General features: G+C 43.5%; 1 protein-coding gene across 1 annotated transcript in view; it reads left to right on the top strand.

The window, feature by feature from the left end:
• The window catches only part of LOC142775123 (uncharacterized), a 789,190-nt gene that overhangs the window by 95,025 nt on the left and 673,845 nt on the right, over window positions 1-20,320 (top strand). The window contains exons 4-5 of the mRNA XM_075876470.1: window positions 830-962; window positions 3,061-3,216. Coding sequence (XP_075732585.1) covers window positions 830-962; window positions 3,061-3,216 — 289 coding nt within the window. The remainder of the gene's footprint in view (window positions 1-829; window positions 963-3,060; window positions 3,217-20,320) is intronic.

Below are 20,320 nucleotides of genomic sequence, written 5' to 3'. Positions count from 1 at the left end.
ACTTTGGCAAAATATCTAAGTGAAGGTAGCCTATTGCCCATACTGTCCAACCAGACATCAACCACTGCTACAATGACTTTTATAGATTTCCTCAAAGATACTAAACTTGACACCAGACTTCAAGAAGACCTGTGTGTTAAGTGGCGATTGCAAATACGTATCATTTCTTCCTGTCCCCATCATCATCGTTTGTAATGTATCGATCTTTTCCTCCCTTTTCCTTTTACCCTCTGCTGAGTAGCAGTCCAGAGGGCACAACCTCAGGCTGACCTCTCGGCCTTCCGATATATCATTTCTCTCTTTTTCCTTCATCACCTTTTACCCTCTTCCAAGCCCCAACTCTCTTCACCAAGAGCTTCCAACACTTCTCTGGTTGCCAAGGGCGTAGTCAGAAATTTTTGGGGGGTAGGCACCTCCTTCATTTCGTGGGGCAAGGGGGCTCATCCTAGAAATGTTCATTTTTACCTCTGTGTGCCCTGGGGAAAGAATCTTCGGAGGGGGTAGGGAGGGCGGCATGTACTCGATGTGCCACACCTGGATACGCCCCTGATGGCTGCAATAAGGCATACGTGACGAACATTCTTGCAGTCAGAGATACCTCAGATATTCATAAGGCAAGACAGCCAAATTCAATTAGCATAATTTAAGAAATTTTTGCACTCCAGTAGCCATATTTACAAAAAACTAGTTTTTACGCTAAATTTGCATTTAAGAGCACCCTGTCCATAAAGAGATTGGATGTGAAAGTTAAGTGCAATTATACGAACGAACACACCTGGAAATTCAAGTTGTGATGTTATTCTGTATTTGTTTCCAACGCCTTTTGCAGACGCGTGCACATCACAAAAGCCACGTACCACCAACTGGACGGGAAGTTCGAGACCGAACCAGGAAATGGCCACCAGAGGGATCAGTACCTTGCTGAGCACCAAATTGAGACATTCCTCATCGCACCGCAGAAGGTAAGAGATTATACATAATGGAAGCCTTTCGAAAACGCAAATCTGCCTCTTAAGTTGTACGTAGTTTTCAAAATCCCTGGAAATTGCAACAAACTTTTTAGTTTATCAATGTACCAGGCGCTTCGTCTCGCGACATCGTCTGAGCATCTCAACGTAACGAGGACTTCATAACTGTTGGTCTCTGTGACTGAGTATACGGCATCATTATGTGTTGTTTGGGGCCCTTCTAGACAGATCAACGCTTGATGTCAGCTAGAGCTATCGAAGTATACGTAAAGCAGGAAACACGAGAAATCTTCGATAAAGCACCTGAGGGCTGCCTGCGCAGAATTTAATCTGCTTGCACTTTTAAGCTGTCCTAAGCCTTTTCCAACCCACACCTCTTTTTTCCTGAGAGCGCGAGAGAGGGCAATGCCAGCACATTTAACAAGATACAAAGAAGGCTGACTCACCACTCATACGTATGAGTAGGACTGGCAAACCAGGGCACTGTTTGGAAACTCAAACTCTTTTTGAATTGCGCCTGTCTTAATAAAACGTCTCGGTTTTGCTCACAACATGTCATACCGAGTTCCTAGAAAAAAAAAGACCAAACATAGTCATGGAATTGAAAGAAATCTAGCCAGGGGATGTAGCCAACTTGAGCTAAGTGTAGCCAAAAGCAGCTACGTGTGGGTGTAAACAGTGACGTTTTCACAGCGGACCTGTTAAATCTGGATGTAAGGCCGTTGAGGTCCGCACAAAATTCGGTAAGTACGTGGCACAGAAAGCGGGTATGTGCCAAGCAGCTTTTATCATAGCATGTCCATGTATAGTATAGCAAGGGGGTGGGAAAGTAAAGTGAGGAAGAGTGACTGAGGAGGTTAAAGGGCAAACTATATCATAGCCATACACGTTATAGCATATTTGAAGCGGTGATGAAGAGAGGTTTAGGTGGGGAGTGGTGTGAAAGTTGTGAATAGGGAAAGGGGGAAAGATTGTGATATCGAAAGAGATAACGAAGAAAAGGAGGAAAATATATAGAAAAAAAGATACAAGAAAAATAAGAAACAAAGAAACGAGAAAAAGAAGATGCAGAAAAACTCAGTGTCCGTTCGCCAGGTTATATCGCTTTCAGCTGCGGTGTTTACTCTGATTGCACAGGCGTGGTACTGGCTTTAATCTTTATTTAAACTACTCAATGGAAGATTATTTCAACGAAAATATAGACAGGTGCACCATGAACTGTTGAAAATTGTAATTGCTGCGAATAAAATCTCAATTGTTCACTTTAACAACCACTTTGTACATGATGACGAACTTTGTTGCACTGTTGCAGAAATGAACCTCACTTCACATGTCTTGCCTGACTTTTTTTAAAGGGCAAATAGCAGCCTTATGGCCACAATAACATGATTACTTGATTAGTGCATTTAAAATCATGTTTGATCACTTTTTCAATTGTTTCGTGCAGTGTCGAAGTCTGAGCTGTTAATATTTCCGAGTCCTAGTCCGTGCCTGACTCCAAGAAATAACGCAACCAGTTTGTTAGATATCCGATTTTCGATTTCGATGAGTGCAGAGCGTCCTAGATGCAGAAGACTTTCCGTTGTCTCGTACACTTCCTATTATAGATTTAGAGTCGCATTGAGAAATAGGGTGACTTGCGAAATGAGGGCCTATATGCAACAGTTTTCCTCCTATTCGTGAACACGTATATAAAAAATCTTGTTTCGCGTAATGCAAGCAGAAAATTCTATATTGGGAACTTGAAACGAGCCTCGGTCATTGCATACTTAACGTCAGTGGCTGTGACGTCGCAAGATATTTAAAATTTCGTTCAAATCAAGAAAGTAGCCAATACACTTCTTTTTGTTGTCCCAGTCTCAAACAAATATAGCTGAGTTGGCGTAAACTAGCCGAACCTGGCAGCTCCTCAATTATTCCTGCAAAATCTGACCCCTTATACCTCCCGAACGCAGCCTCCTGTTCATGGAAAGTTTCTTAGTATTTCGTGGCATAGTTTTAGTCATACGTTGAAGGTAAATATCTTCATAGGTTGCACCAAGATCCGTCATCTGTATCCACCAACTTCCTCATTCCTCTCGATCTCTTGCAGAAAGATACCTCCTAAGAGAGCCCGCACACGGTGCATCAGAACAGCAACCGACATCGGTCCACCTCCAAGATGTACAAGCACGTCGAATGCAGGGGTGCGGACAAGCCGTTTGCCAACATACCCGAGACCACCCTGGCCAAGAACGTCAGTCTTACGGTACGCACAACAAGCATGCTACAGAGGCTGCTATGCAATGCCAATGCAACTAGTAACTCACGAAATAATCGCTTGTTGCAAGAAAATATGTGCGTTTTCAGCGTCTTGCAGAGTATTTCGCGTGCTTCGAGCAAGGAATACAATCGAACCAAGGTTCAGACAACAAAGAACGTGGTTGCTTTATTTGTGCACCTAATTATACAATTAAGGTAGGAAAGGAAACACATTCAAGATAGTCTTCCGAAAACGCGTTTCCTATTTGTATTGTTAGTGGACCTGCGCAATACCGCTGAATCGGAAGCGTGTGAACACAAGGCGCTTGTCTTTATCAAGCGTGGTACATCCTCCTTTCAGTAAAAACGGAAAAGTAATCATTTTACAGGGTGATTCGCAAGGCGTTACGAATATTTATAAAACTTGCTGTCATAATAGAGGCGCTGTGGAGGTCTTCTACCGTGTGTGACCTGAACTCCTCAAGTGCGGACTTGCTTCATTTGATATCGCCGGCACATGGTCGGTTGAAGACTCATGTTGACTTTTAATGCCGTCGTTGTCACTTTTATAGTCCATGAAATCTTCCCCAGATGACTCTTCTGTGATGTTCCGTACTACGCCTAAGAATTCCCATTCAGAGACATGAAAATTCACTATTCGGGGATTTTTCCCTGCAAACGTTGACTATATTTCCAGCATATTTCCCTGCACAACAGTACTGATTTCCACCCTCGTAGATGCACACACATACTATAATTGCACGAGTCTGACGTACTGGTCACTTTTGAAATCATGACTAACCCCTCGACTGCCGCAAAACAGAAGCATGACTTTATTATTTCATATACTGTTAGTACACTGCACATTGTGGGCTTCAAGTCTAACACCAATGGTGAACTAGAAATCTCTTCGTGTATATATCAGAAACAAATCTCCAGTGCTATACTGGCGTGGTGCATGTGCCAGAACCAATTACAGCAGATAAGGGCGCACTGTGACTGCGAATTATTAGTCGTCATAGGAGATTTTAAACATTCCTGAACTTCTGCACTAGGATGAATGCCAGGAGCCAGAACACAGTTACATTCGCTTCCGATTACGACCTTTCCATCATAAACAATGGTACCCCAACATATCTCCGGGGTCTCAGGTATGGCAGTTGCCTTGACCTGACAATGGTGTCACGGTGCTTCTCTCACAAAGTTAAATGGTTTTGCGATATTGAGACTCATGGGAGTGATTACATACCCACCTACGTGACGATCGATGGTATCATAAAATTTTTTTCTTCCTGTGTTGTAATTGGCGCTGACTGGTCGATGTTTACATCGCGTGTTGAGGACGCTTGCCAAGAAGGCCTCGCCTGCAGCCTGGAAAATACCATAGCGGAAGATATGCAAGCGTCCAAATGTAAATTACCATTTTCGTCTAAAATAACACAGTTTGACATCGAACTGGAACGATTACGAGCTATACGAAGGCGTGCTGAACGACGATACAGGTGCACAAGATCAATTTACGATCTGAGGGAAGCAAGACGGCTCCAGAAAAAGATTCAACGACGCATTTACAAGCTGGAGAGCGAACGCTGGAAAGTATTCTGCGAATCTCTAGACCCTCATAAACCGCTGTCATATATCTGCAGAACAGTTCGTGGTCTTCGCTCCTCTCCGCAACAACGCTACCCTCTTAAAGCTTTGGCACTCCATCATGGAAAAACAAAACTCGAGGTGGCTGAAGAATTTTGCCCGAGAGTTGCCGGGAATATTATGAACGAGAGCATCGACGCCGTGATCGTTCCTGAGACGCGATTACCAGAAATGAACATTCCATTCACCATGGAAGAACTGGAATGTGCGTTAGTAGCTTCTAAACGCATGTCATTGCCAGGTCCTGATTGTATTATTTATAGTGCGTTGGGACACCTTGGACAAAAAGCCAGAAAAGAACTTTTAACATGCTTCAACAACTCCTGGCTCAGCGGCAGTGTTCCGCGAGAAGGGAAAATAAGTCGATTAATACCACTTTTGAAATCGGGAAAATCACCATTGGACTTGACAGCGTACCGCCCTATTGCCCTCGCAAGCTGCCTCGGAAAAGTGATGGAAAGAGTAGTTCTATTTCGTCTCGAGTGGTACTTGGAACGATACACCAAATACCCTTCTTGCATGGCAGGCTTTCGTCGGGGCCGCTCCTCCATCGACTGTGTCCTTGAATTATCGACATTTGTTCAGCAAGAAAAAAGACGCAAGCGCATATCAGTGGCACTCTTTCTTGACGTGAAGGGTGCATATGATAATGAAGCTCACGATGCCTTCCTCACTTCTGTCGCAGCAATGGGCATTGGTGGACGAATGTTTCAATGGATAAAAGATTATATAACTGGCAGGGGTTTTTTGTGCAAGCATATGAGGGTACAACTGCTGCACATTACACCAACTTCGGAGTACCTCAGGGTGGTGTTTTAAGCCCCACATTGTTCAATGTTGCCCTCATTGGTCTGGTGAAGGTTCTGCCAAAGTCGGTGTGCCTACCCATATACGCCGATGATATTTGCCTCTGGAGTGCTGCAGTTACTCGCCCTCAGGTGCGTGCTAGAATACAGCGCGCAGCAACCCTCACCACAGCCTACCTTCAGAAACAAGGCCTAACTATACCAACTGTGAAGTGCGCGTTGATGGCGTTTACACGAAAACCAATGACGCCATACCCTGTTTACATCAATGGGCAGAGTGTCAAATATGCACGGACGCATCGTTTCCTGGGCATAATAATCGACAGAAGTCTTTCGTGGAGCCCGCATTGTGCGTACTTGAAGAAGAGACTGCTATCTATTGTGCATATAATAAATTCATGCGCGGGAAAGCATGGGGAACTTCTGTGGCCTCCATGCTACAGCTGTACAGGGCCCTATTTCTGGGTCTATTGCGCTACAGCTTGCCGGTACTGACTAACACTTGCGAATCCTATACTCATTCATTGGATAATTTGCAGGGTCAGGCACTGCGTATCTGCCTAGGACTGCACCGATGCGCTTCTACTTATGCCACAATCATGCTTGCCAAAAACCATCCGGTCAGGACATATAGAGTTGTGGATTGCCTCAGAGCGCACATTCGACATGCTAGCCGTGTCCCCGACCACCACTTGGCCCTTCTACCCTCCGGAAGACCACGTGCTACGTTTTCAGACGTCATAGCCAAGCACCTAAACAGCATTCCATCAGGATATACGCCAGCTGCGAGAATGGCATGTCCTTTGTGGTGCCTCGACCAGCCGCAAGTACGTCTAGAAATTCTGGGAATCAAAAAGAAAAGCAATCACTCCAGAGTAGCATTGAAGCAAGCAACACTGCTATTATTACATGAGTTGTACTTAGACCGAACGCAGATATACACTGATGGGTCCGTCTCGTCCAGCAGCTCATCAGGTGCCGCTGTAATTCCGGCTGCAGCAATGACAATCAAGTTTAAGTTGTCGCATATGACTACATCTACGGCATCAGACCTTGCTGCTATAAAGGCTGCTTTACAATATCTCGTCCAAGAACGAACAGGAAAATGGGTCATATTCTGTGATTCGAAGGCAGTGCTTCAGAGTTTGCAGTGTGCCATGCGTAGGAGGAGACATGAACAACTGGTACAAGAAATAACACATTGCCATCATGAAGCTCTAGCACAAGGGCATGATATTATATATCAATGGCTGCCTGGACATATCGGTATTACCGGAAATCAATTAGCCGATGATGCAGCCCGCTTAGTCCATGAAGGAACCCGTATAGTCCAGATTCCTCTATCAAGGAATGATGCAGCAAGAAAACTACTTGCTCGCTCGAGATCTCACACGCACATTCTGGTCGTCTACCAGCTTCCAAAGGTGTCAATTTTATGAACTGGATCCTTCGCTCAAGCTAAAGCTAACATTACAGCTTTCCCGCTCCGATGCGACACTGTTATGCCGCCTTTGGTTGGGTGTTGCATTTACAAAGGTGTACTCCTTCCGCATTGGTGTGGCAGACACTCCTACACGCGACTACTGCGGAGCTGAAGAGACCATCGAACACGTCCTGTGCAGCTGCGCTTGCTACGACACACAGCAATGCCAGCTCCGGATGGTTTTGAATCAACTTGACCCCGGACCATTTTGTGTGCAGAAGATACTGGGACCTTGGGCATCTGCCTCAGTTGCGCAGAAAGCGACTGAAGCGCTGCTACTTTACTTAAAGTCAACAAACTCGAGCGACCGCCTGTTGACTGTGTGTGCTCCCCGAGTGTGCTAGTGATTGTGTGTACCTTCACATCTCTCTGCAACCTCTTTTCTCCCCTTCATTCCTTCCCCAGTGCAGGGTAGCAAACCGGATGTGCGTATGGTTAACCTCCCTGCCTTTCTTTGAATCTTTATCTCTCTCTCTCTCTCTCCTGAACTTCTCTGCAAAATGACAAACATTCCCTTTTTTCCTTTCGCTAAGAAGGACAGTCGAAGAATCCCTGAAAAAAGAATTCTCTGCGCGAGACATCACTGTGACTCCTTGCTGAACGGCACTGCTGTCGCGAGAAAATGCTGTCGGTTCCGGCGCAGGATTTTGCAGTCTTCTGTCTTCATTTGGTAGCACATTGATTCCTCTGCCCGCATCACTCTGGCTTTGATTTCTCATTTGTCTCCGCGCAAAAGCACGTCTTGTTCTTCTTGCAAGGAAGCAACGGGACGACTCGGTTGTTCTTTCTGTCAATAATTCCACACAGATGTGCTGGGAACCTCCACAAAATCTGCAAATGGTGTTAGCAGTCCTCAGACAAACAGCAGCTCACCTAGTGACCGACTGTCTTCTAAGGGACAGGATCTGTAACAAAGCAATTCAAGCCAAAAGTTGTCTCTCTGTGGTAGGTTACGTTGCGTATACAATCAGACGAACACAGGAAGTAAAGAAGCGCAAACGGAAAGAGCGCTTTCAATTGGCTTTATTCCTTTGGTCACTGTAAATATATACAGATTTATCACACATCCCCAAAAATTTGAATGAAGGTTGAAAAAAAGGAGGATATAATTTTAAATGTGCATATATACAGCGACCATGGGAATAAAACTAGTTGAGAGTTTGTGCTCTTTCCGTTTGCGCTTCTTTACTTCCTTTGTTCATCTGTTTGTATGTGCAACGTTACATACCACAGGCATGAAACAATTCGCCAAGCAAGAAGTTCGTAAAAAACTCGTCTCTCCACTCAGTTTTTTAAGAATTCTTTCAACCACTTGAACCCCTTTTTAAGCTAAGCTATTTGAGCGTGGAGACCACAGGCTCGAAGTACCATGCTGAAAATCGCAGTTTTTTAAGATATCACCAAATCGCGGCTTGAAAATTGCAGTCCATTGTCAGTGCACACCTGCATAGGTATGCCGTATCTTGCAAATATTGCGCTTAGTTTATCGATGATGGCGGCTGGTGGCGTGTCCTGTAGGTGCTCTACCTCCGGAAAGTTGGATAAGGCATCATATACGCAAAAATAAGACTTGCCAGCATACTGAAAGATATCTACACCTATCCTACCCCATGCATGGGCAGGCACTGGGCAGATAAGAATAGATTCACTGTGTGACTTGTATGCATGCTTCTGGCACACGGATCATTTTTACCGGATTTTTTATATCAATGTTCATACCAGGCCAGAAAAGCAAACGGCGCGCACGTTCCTTCCACCTATCTGGTGCCATACGGTCACCATAGATTATTCACAACGTTTCTGAACGCTTACTGGTCGGCACTACGACCTTTTACTCTTTTGAAAGCTCACCGCTCACAATCGATGATTCTTTTTCGTAATGTTAAACTGTCCCTGTACTGGTTGGTTATTTTGGAGGCAAGTAACGATACCTTGCAAGTAGGTGTCGTTTCGCGTCTTTCGATACGCGCTCTAACATAGCATCGCTTACATGTGACGACATCCTACTTACGGTGTGAACTTCAATGTCTTCATCGGCTTCATATTTTGCAGCTTTCCGACAAAGGCACGCGACAGCAGGTCTGGCAACATGCACTACTTTTCTGGAACAAAATGCAGTGCAAAATTCTATTTTAGCAAACGTCGAAAAAAGTGCTGTAGTCCCGGTGGCATGTCAGCCATTGCATTTTTCGAAATATTGATGATGGGGCAGTAGTCTGTTTCGTGGATGACCCTGCGCTCACACACAAAGTGATGAAATTTCTCACACCCGTATGTCACAGCCAGTGCCTCTTTCTAAATCTGTGAATGACGTTTTTGAGGGTCCGACAGTACATGTGAAGCATACGCCACAGGTTTCCAAGCGTCCTCGTAACGCTGTAAAAACGCTAAACAGATGCCGTTTTGCGGTGCATCTAATGCGATTTTAATGTCACCCATTGAATAGAAAATATCCAAAACAGCCAGAGTGATCAAGCCTGATGAAGCCATGCTTGGCGTTATCAGGTTTTGGAAGACTGGCTACCTCTATTTATGCTAATCATCATCATCATAACCATATACAGCAGCAGCAGCAGCAGCAGCAGTAAGTCAAGTCCACTGCAGGACAAAGGCCTCTCCCAAGTTCCGCCAGGTAACTTGGTTCAGTGCTTGCTGCTGCCAATTTATACCCGCAAACTTCTTAATCTCATCTGCCTACCTAACCTTCTGTCTCTCCCTAACCCGCTTGCCTCCTCAGGAAATCAAGTCAGTTACCCTTAATGACCAGCGGTTATCCTGTCTACGCGCTACATGACCGGCCCATGTCCATTTCCTCTTCTTGATTTCAACTATGATATTCTTAACCCCGTTTGTTCCCTAATCCACTCTGCTCTCTTCTTGTCTCCTAAGGTTACACCTACCATTTTTCTTTTCATCGCTCGCTGCGTCATCCTCAATTTAACCTGAACCCTCTTTGTTAGCCTCGAGGTTTCTGCTCCGTAGCTGAGTACCGGCAAGATACAGCTGTTATATACCTTCCTCTTGAGGGATAGTGGCAATCTATCTGTCATATTTTGATAGTGATTGCCAAATGAACTCCACCTCATTCTTATTCTTAAGTTACTTATGTCTCGTAGTTCGGCTCCACGGTTATTACCTGCCCTAAGTTACTATACTCTTTTACAACTTGAAAAGCACTATTACCTATCTCGAAGCGCTGCTCTCTTCCGAGGTTTGTACATTACCTTCGTTTTATGCAGATTAATTTTAAGACCCACCTTTCTGTTCTTCTCGTCTAACTCCGTAATTATGGGCTGTGATTCGTCCCCTCAGTTACTCAGCAATGCAATGTCATCGGCGAAGCGCATGTTACTAAGGTACTCTCAATTAACTCTTATCCCTAACTGTTCCCATTCTAGGCTTCTGAAAACCTCCTGTAAGCGTGCGGTAAATAACATTAGGGAGATTGTGTCCCCCAGCCTTACACTCTTCTTTATTGGTATTCTGTTGCTTTCTTTACGAAGCACTGTAGTAGCAGTTGATCCCCTGTATATTTCTTCCAGGATGTTTATATATGCTTCATCGACGCCCTGATTCCGCTGTGTCTGCATGACTGCTGATATTTCTACTGAATCAAACGCCTTCTCGTAATCAATGAAGGCTATGTATGTTGGTTGGCTATATTCTGAGCGTTCCTCTATAACCTGATTGATAGCATGAATGTGGTCGATTGTTGAGTAGCCTGTTCGAAATCCTGTTTGTTCCTTTGGTTGATTAAATTCTAATCTTTTCAATACTCTGTTAGCAATTACCTTTGTAAATAGCTTGTATACTACAGAGAGCAAGCTTATCGGCCTGTATTTCTTCAAGTCCTTGTCATCTCCTTTCTTATGTATTAAGATGATGTTAGCGTTCTTCCAAGACTCTGGTACTCTTCCCGTTAGGAGACACCTCGTACACAGGGTGGCTAGTTTTTCTAACACAATCTGTCCTCCATCTTTCAGCAGATCTGATGTTACCTGATCCTCACCAGTAGCTTTGCCTCTTTGCATGCTCTTCAAAGCTTTTCTGACTTCTTCTATCATTACTGGTGGGGTGTCATCTGGGTTACTGCTAGTTCTTATAGTATTAAGGTCGCGGTTGTCTCGGCTACTGTACAGATCTCTGTAAAACTCCTCTGCTATTTTATCTATTCTATCCATATTGGTGTTTATTTGACCTTGTTTGTCCCTAAGTGCATACATCCTATTTTGGCCTATCCCAAGTTTCTTCTTCACTGCTTTGACGCTTCCTCCGTTTTTCAGAGCGTGTTCAATTTTCTCCATGATATACCTTCTTACATCGGATACCTTACGCCTATTAATTAACTTCGAAATCTCTGCCAGGTCTATTTTGTCTGTTGTACTTGAGACTTTCATGCTTTGACAGTTCTTAATGAAATTCTTCGTTTCCTCGGAAAGCTTGCCAGTGTCCTGTCTAACTACCCTGCCCCCAACTTTCACTGCACACTCCGTATTGATACTCGTCAGATTACCATTCATTATATCTACACTAAGGTTGGTTTCCTCACTAAGAGCCGAGTACCTATTCTGAAGCGAGACTATGAATTTCTGTACTTTCCCTCTCAGTTCTAGCTCATTTATTGGTTTCTTGCGTATCAGTTTCTGTCGTTCTTTTTTCAAGTCTAGGTGAATTCGAGAGTGTACCATTCTATGGTCACTTCTTCATACCTGGCAAACCACTTCCACATTCTATATGATGCCTTGTTGTGCACTCATTATAAAGTCTATTTTGTTCCTATTTTCGTCATTGGGGCTCCTTCATGTTCACTTATGGTTTCCTCGTTTTCGGTAGAAGGCATTCAATACCCGTAAAATTATTGCGTTCTGCGAATTCTACTAGTAGCTCTCTTCTGGCGTTTCTAGTACCGATGCCATAATCTTCTACTGCCTGGTCTCTAGCCTGCTTCTTCCCTACTTTTGCAATGAAATCTCCCATCAGAATAGTATACTGTGTTTTTACCTTACTCATTGCCGATTCAACGTCTTCATAGGAGCTTTCAACTGAGGCGTCATCATGGCTTGATGTAAGCGAGTAAGCCTGTATCATCTTCATCTTGTTTCTCTTATTCAGTTTTATTACGATGTCTACTACCCTTTCAGTAATGCTATAGTATTCGTCCATGTAGCCAGCTATGTTTCCATGAATTAGAAACCCCACTCCCGGTTCTTCTCTGTCAGCGAAGCCCCGATAGCAAAGAACGTGCCCTTTCTGTAGAACCGTAGGCCTCATCTGTCCTCATAACCTCACTGAGTCGTATTATATCCTATAGAACACCCTTTTGCTCTTCGAATAGTACAGCTAGATTTCCCTCACTAGATAAGGTTCTAGCGTTAAATGTTGCCAAGTTCAGGTTCCAATAGCAGCCTGTCGGGATCCAGAGTTAGGTTTGGGTTTGGGTTTATTTCCAACACAAAAAGCTGGGGGTTCCCCACGCAAAAAAGCTGTTGAAAAACAGCTTGAAGGGACCTGGGGGACCGTACAGGCAGCAGCGAATAAAAAGTATAACTAACACGACATGATACAACTTATACAACTTGACAAGATATAATAGCATCGGTACATAGCAAAGTAAATATAAAGAGGTACAACAAAAATGCACAGATACAGCGAAATGAATGTAAGAGGGAAATGCATCTGAAATTAAAGTGCACCCATATAACTAGGATAATCGCACATACTGAAAATGCAAACGTTTGAACGTATAAAAAATGCAATGCAAGAACAGTGATGCAGAGACAGTTAATGAGGTTATGCTGTAACGGCTGCACAGTCATTTAATAGGAAAAATCTTGTTTGTTTTTAAAATCTATGAAATGGGATATAAAAATTTATTTGTGAAGGTGCACGATTTATTAGTGCAGGTGTCTGATAAGTGAGGGCTGACCTTCCGTAGTCTGTACGTGTTCTTGGTATTGGTGTCTGTGTATTACGTAGTGGATAACGTCTTGATGTTTCATGTGCCATGTCTATCAGATCATGTTTCTGTATGTGCAGGAGGAGTTTCTAATCGTATAATTTGGTTGCTTTAGGCAAATTATACTTAACAAATAAAAGATTTGTGGGTAAGTCTTTTGGCTCACCAAAATAGTTCTCGAAAAGTCTGAGCACTTTCTTTTGCATTGTTTCCAGTTTTTAGTAGTTGTAGTTGTTGTGGTACCCCAAAAAAGTGTGCAATACGATAAGCGGGAGTAGAAATGCGCGTAATATATCGCCTTTTATAGATGTAAAGAAATTAAATGGGATAGTTTAAATATTATACCGACGGCTCTGCTTAGCTCTGAAGCGAGTTTATTGATGTGTGTATTCCACGACATGCTTTCCTCAAACCATACGCCAAAAAATTTCTGACATTTTACGCGCTCTAAGACGGTGCCCTGATACGTTAGCGTAAGCTCTGTGTCACAGGGCTTATTAACGGGCTTAAAGAGAACGTAATTATATTTTTTTTATTTAGGGATAGTTTATTAGCTTGAAGCCAACCATCCAACTGAACAAGATATTCGTTTATCACTTTCTGAAGCTGAGTAAGTGTGTGCGCTGAAAAAAAGATGTTGGTGTCGTCAGCGTACATTACTAACTTGGGAGAGTTAGGAATATTAAATAAGTAATTAACGTACAATATAAATAACAAGGGTCCCAAAATCGACTTCTGGGGCACTCCTTGTTTTATTGTGGTTGTAGGGGAGGTAACATCTCCAATTTTGACACACTGCTTTCTGCAAGAAAGATAATTCTTTAAAAGATCTAGGGTGATGCAGCGAATGCTATAGTCATTAGGTTTCAGTAGCAGAATGTCGTGATTAACGCAATCGAACGGTTTCCTTAAATCAATGAAAAGACCTACACTGTAGAGTTTGTTTTCAATGTCATGTAGTATTTTATCCTTTACATGTAACAAAGCTAGCTCAGTGCTTTTCTTTTTCTGGAAACCGTATTGCGCATCGTTTATGATTTGGTGCTTATTTATGAAATTAACAAGACGCGTGTTGATGACATTTTCAAATACTTTAGATAACACAGGTAGCACCGGAATGGGTCTGTAATTACTTATATCACCAACAGCACCTCCCTTATGTATCGGGCATATGTGAGCAAGCTTCAGATCTGAGGGGAAGATTCCAGTTTCAAGCATTCTGTTAATAATATGTGTTAATGGTGAAGATATAAGAGCCGCAACGTATTTAATGGGTAAGGCACTTAGCTCATCTATTCCTGCCGAAACATTGTTTCTAATGTTTCCCACTAATTTTTCTACCTCTTGTGGACTTGTAGGGAATAAACTAATTGAGTGTAGCAACCATTTGCATTTATGTGTAGTAACATGACAACTTTCAGAACTGAGATTTGTTTGAAATTCACCCACATTTATAAAGTATTCATTCATTTCTGTGAGTGCTTCCAATTCCGTTTTGCCATGGGCAAAAGCTGCAATGTTAATGCGACTTTTATTTTGGAGTTGTTTGATAAATTATTTACTTCGTTCCACAGCTTTCTGGGTTCATTAAGTATAGTAGCAAAAAGCGTTTGATAGTAGCAGGTCTTAGCCTTTTTCAAATCGGCGTTTAACTTATTACGGTATCTTTAGACTCGCTAAAAAGAGCAGCGTCACGTGTCTGTACAAATGCATGATACATTCTGTTTTTTATGTTCTATTCTTTTGTACAAACATCGACTAACCCGAGACTTGCGAATTTTTTTCTTCTTGCGGAATGGAACAAGTGGGAAGTGTCGGTCATAGATAACCTTAAGTGTCTGATTGTAAAGACTGTATGCTTTATCAGGGTCTTTTTCTGCGTAAACGAAGTTCCACTGTGTGGTTTCCAGCGCATGATAAAATTAGTTAAACTGATGCGAGTTCATTCTACGATAACACGGCTTTTCGCTTGAGTCGCGCCTGTCCCTATCAAGCGGCAAAAATGTGAAGATAGGCAGGTGATTACTGACATCAAGTGATAATATACCACTGGTGCAAGTTTGACTGGGGGCGTTTGTGATACATTGAGCAAAGTGGCCTTGTGGGTGGTAAGACGTGTAGGTTGTGTGATGACATTGAAACAGACAAACGAGTCTAGAATAGCTTTCAGCTGCTCACAAGATCCATTCCCACTGAGCATGTCAACATTTGCATCACCCATGATAAGGAATGGAATACGCATCACATGGAGTTAGCGCAGAAGCTTTTCTATAAAAATAAAAAATTCAGACTTATACCCAGTGGGAGGTCGGTAAACAGCTGCAACTATTACATTTTACACACACATTCTGAGACACTCTCTATGATGCGTAGCGCCCTCTGCTGTGTTGCAGATTTAACCGCCACCGTGGTGAGTTGCTTCGCAGCTGCTGGGGACTGAGGGCCGTGAGGTAATTGACGTATACATGTGGGAGGTGGTGGCCAGATACTGCACCAGGGTGGCCAATCCTTCTCTGGTGAGGGAGTGCGTTACCGGCGGTGGCTATCGGTGAGGCCGCACCCCAGGCCTCTCTTAATGCAGTTCCAATACCACGCGGATTCTTTTTTTTATCTGGTTGGGAACTGCGCGGCACCACGATTCGAACCACGGACTTTTTGCATGCGAAGCGGATGCTCTAACCACTATGCCATCGCCGCTACCTATGTTAATAAACTGGTATAATTCACGACGCGAGCCTGGTGCTGAAACTGGTGCCGTTGAAGCCGCTACGTAAAAACAAAAATGAAAAACAACAGCGTGAATTTGATAGAGCAAAGCCGGCGACACCCAGTTGTCGCTTTGGCTACGAGCGCGTCGGAAAGAGCGACATGAGAAGCCGACTGATAGGACGGGACGCGCATGCGCACCGCAACAGGCGTCTCGTCACTAGATAGCTTCGGCTACGCTATCCCGTAATTTTCACACTCACGCTCACGCCTGTACTATTGAAACACTTCGGATGATGAGCCGATGCCGAAAAAAAAAACCTGAGAAAGGGACAACGGCCTTAACGGGGTAGAAAACCTCCAGCTCCTTGACGTTTCTTTGTGCAATGTTATTTCATAAAAACCAGATTTGGCACCTAGTCGTAAACATATCATGCTCCTGCAAGCTCGGCTTCGATATCGTCGCGACTAGGCATTTGCAAGAGGTCCCGCTTGACACCTTCATTATTTTTCTAGGATTCATGGATCTTTCTAGTTGACCGTCTTTCTTCTTGACAATAACTAACAGACTCATCCAGTTCGTCGGGTCTTAAACCATGGCAAAGATGTCAGCCTTGAGCATCCGGTGGAGTTCAGCCCTCAGTAGTTTCCGCAGGGCCAGGGTTTCTCGCCTAGCTATTTGGACAGTAGGTACGACGTGTTGTCGCAAGAACGTTTTATGCAGACGCTGAAGGCGTCCGGTGCCGGTGAAGATGTCGTTGTATTCTTCCACGAGCTGTCTAGATCCTGTTGTTATTGTATCGACTGACCTGACGAAGAGCCCCAGGCGTTCGTTTGCTTCAAGACCAATAATGCCACGTTCCTTTACAAGCCGACTTCAATCGCCGTCTTGCCGACTGTGACCTTCAGTCGGGCTACTTCAAAATGCTCTATTCTACCTCTATAAAAGCGTAGAATTGAACCACTTTCTCCTAATTGTGCCAACAGATGTAGTGTGTGGTACATAATATACGACAAAAGGTTGGCTGGTGCACTGGTGTCCTCTTTCAGCTTCATGTGTTTGCTGCCCACTTGTGCTTCCATGGCCCAGTTACGATGGCTCTCGATCGCATCTAGAAATACGTGAAGAATAACAAAATTTTCATCAGCACTTACCTCGGTCATTTGTCTGTTGCTCTTACATCGCACCGCAAAGAAATTTTTGCCTCCACATCGCCTACAGTTGCGTCCAAACGCCGGACCATTTCTCGAGCCGTGCTCCCGACCACACCTACTGCCTTCAATTACTGTGGACGCGCCGTTTTTTTTGTCTGGCCTCAATATGGTCAATTTGGCGCTGTTCACTTGCCCAAATTTGATTTTGTGCCCTTGACAACTCGGTGGTTTTGCAGACCTGCTTGGTTTTCGCTAGGGTCGATTCCTTGTCCCGTAGCAGCTTCTGGCCCACTTTCTCGTCGCTGGTTCCGAATACAATATGGTCGCGGATCATCGACTTTTTATACTCCGAAGTTGCATGATTCAGCCAGGTGCCTCAGGTCTCTTGCAAATGGTTCAAAAGGCTCACATACTGCTTGAACTAATTTTCGAAATGGGTACTACGGTGGTGGCTGCATTTTCAGTGCAAGGCGAAAATGCTGTAGGTTCGTGTGGTCACATTTGGGTGCACGTTAAAGAACCCCAGGTAGTTGAAATTTCCGGAGCCTTCCACTTCGGCGTCTCTCATAATGATATTGTGGTTTTGAAACGTTAAATCTTACGTGTCAATCAATCAAGAGAAATAGGTACTACTCATCTATTTCATTCACCTGCGCTGCGCAGTGCTCATGAAATTTCTTGATAATGGTCACATAGTTCTGTCTTTCAGCGTCTTCGGTGAAAATAAACCTGTAGATTTCCAACACGTATTCGCCTCCTAAACTGAGCAGCAGGGTCGTTTTCGTGCCATCACCCCAGGACTTTTCTTTTGGAGCCGAGCCTGCTAAAAAAAAGCTCAAATTTTCGTCTAAAGAGCTTACAGTGTTTGACAATGTCGCCACTTAGACGTAATAGCTCGGGAGGCTTTAAGAATGCCATCACGGATGCGTGTGGCTGGGCCGCGCTTCTGACACCATGTTTCGTGTGTTTCGGGCAAAGAATACAATCAAGCCTTATTTGTGCGGCTATTTATACGATTAGGTAGGAAAGCGAACCCATTCGAGATAGTCTTCCGAGAACGCGTTTGCTGTTTGTATTGTGACGGGGCATGCCACTAAATTGCAAGCATGTTAACACGAGGCAGTTGTCTTTGTCAAACACAATACATAGATAATTTGCACTCAGGATAACTGGCATTGTTGTGAGACCATTTCACAATGCTACTTCTTTGGTAACTTGACTACGTAAACTGGGTGTAACACTGCGTGAAGCAGTGATGCGCAATGGAATCAATATGAATGTGGAAGCCTTCACATTGCCCCCTTAACGCAGCCCAAAAAGCGATCTGGGTGATGCTATTGAATAGAAGAATAGTTTTAAGCATGGTAAGAATTAGTTGTTTATGAAACTTGGACACTTTTGGACAACTGAAGAGGGGTTGTTCACAGCGCGGCCTTTAAAGCAGCAATTATTTTCACCATTCGCCTTATGAAGTCGGCTTTTAGTTCTCTTCTATGCCAGGCAATGAAATGCCACCGTCACGCCTTCGTTGCTTTCGCATATTCTAATTATTTATTTGCTCGGTGAATGAACTAAGGACGCCAAGAATGTATTCTTGGATTAACCAACAATGGGTAATTTACCTACGCCATTCACTCATCACTACAAATATTTGATTATTATAAGAGTAACTTTCCATGACGTGTTAACTATTCTTTTTAATTACCTCTGTTTTTGTAATTATATAGCAATTCCAGATAGACCAGAAGATCATACAGTATAGCAGCATGAATTTCCGTAAAAATGAAATCAAGGACCTCTTTTACTGTGAAGTTTTAGATATTACTTAGCTAAGAGGGGCGCTCGAGCGAAACTTTTTTTTGAGGTGTTGGTTGCCAATTCACTATCTTGTCAAATTTTATCATATGGTGTCTTCATCTCTATTTTCTTCTATTTTTAGCTTTCTCGCTCATCGCTTGTTGTCCGCGCATTTTACTCGTGCAGTTCAGAATGACTACAAATAATAGCATGTAATAACCCTTCATTGTTGAGGCTAACAGCAAAAGCAGTATCCCTTTCTTTTATTTTTGTCTAGACTATTGGTATTTGTACTTTGTGCAATTAGGCGAGTGTCAATGGGTTCTCACTTTCACGCAGTCCCCAAGCTTACAATATATTTCACATGCGCCTCATACTTTTCACTAGCGCCCCTCATCAATCCCTGATGGTATATTATTGTTATCATATCATTGTTATTGGTAGTACTTTCTGGCCACGTGTATTTGGTAGATTACATCCCACTTCACGAACAAAGAGCGAGAGTGAGCAAGGAGATCGGTACTCTTAGAAACATTTCGCTTTCTTTCTTAAATAAACAGTCGTGTGTACCCAAAGTACTTATGATATAGGTTACAGAAAAGAGAGCGAAGACGTATTTTTACCCAGACGCAGCGGCTTGAGCGCAAGACAACATGACAAATAGCATTGTTTAAGCAGTGGTGGGGTCACAACTTACGCTCACAAAAAACATTCGGGACCTTGTTAACCAAAAAAAAAAAAAAGCGGTGTATACATCTCCAAAGCAGTGCACTTCCCGTCTTCTACATACCTACTTTGCCTACTCCTAAGATGTATATCCCGGTCGCATGAACTTTGTGGAATCTCTCTCTCATTAATGGAACAATAGACACCGTACGTACACTGTGGGGCAAACGAACGAATGTGCATTTATTTGTAACTTGCTTACGGCAAGCCCGCCAGCGGCATTATAAAAATCATAATGTGCCAATGTTTACCTGCTGATCGTGCTATAGCATAGTTATACAAGGAATATCAACATGACACACACAATTCAACACGATGCCGCGTTGACAATGACCCATCACGCCAGGATGTCCGTGAGTACGATCCACTGAATCGCCATCACGATGTGGCGAGCGCTCCGCGAGGATGCCGACCTGCAGGGCACTTTGGCGCAGTGTGACGAAAAGAACTTTAAAGGGGGAGCGACCTAGAATTAAATCTCAAACTTGCAGTGTGTGCATCTGTCCTGAATATTTTTAATGAGGACTAGCAAGTCAAATAACTGATTCGACCCAACAGCAAAGTTTGGTAGGTAGGTCAACGAAGTGCGATGAAGTCCTGTGCTCGGAGTCCTTAAGGGGGGGAATAAAAACAAGATGAGCTGGTCTTCACGCCCAAACAAAAGAAAGCATTCAGTTCGGGGCATTTTTTCGCATGGTCGTGACGATTAATTGCACTTGGAGACTGATTATGCATGCCTAATTAGTTTTCACGTAATGTTACAAAGAGCAGTTATGTATTATTGTGATTTGGGTGCACGTTAAAGAACCCCAGGTGGTCAAAATTTCCGGAG

Source organism: Rhipicephalus microplus, chromosome X, assembly GCF_043290135.1.
Source record: "Rhipicephalus microplus isolate Deutch F79 chromosome X, USDA_Rmic, whole genome shotgun sequence".
Lineage (NCBI taxonomy): Eukaryota > Metazoa > Arthropoda > Arachnida > Ixodida > Ixodidae > Rhipicephalus > Rhipicephalus microplus.
This window is presented reverse-complemented; position numbering and strand designations above follow the sequence as displayed.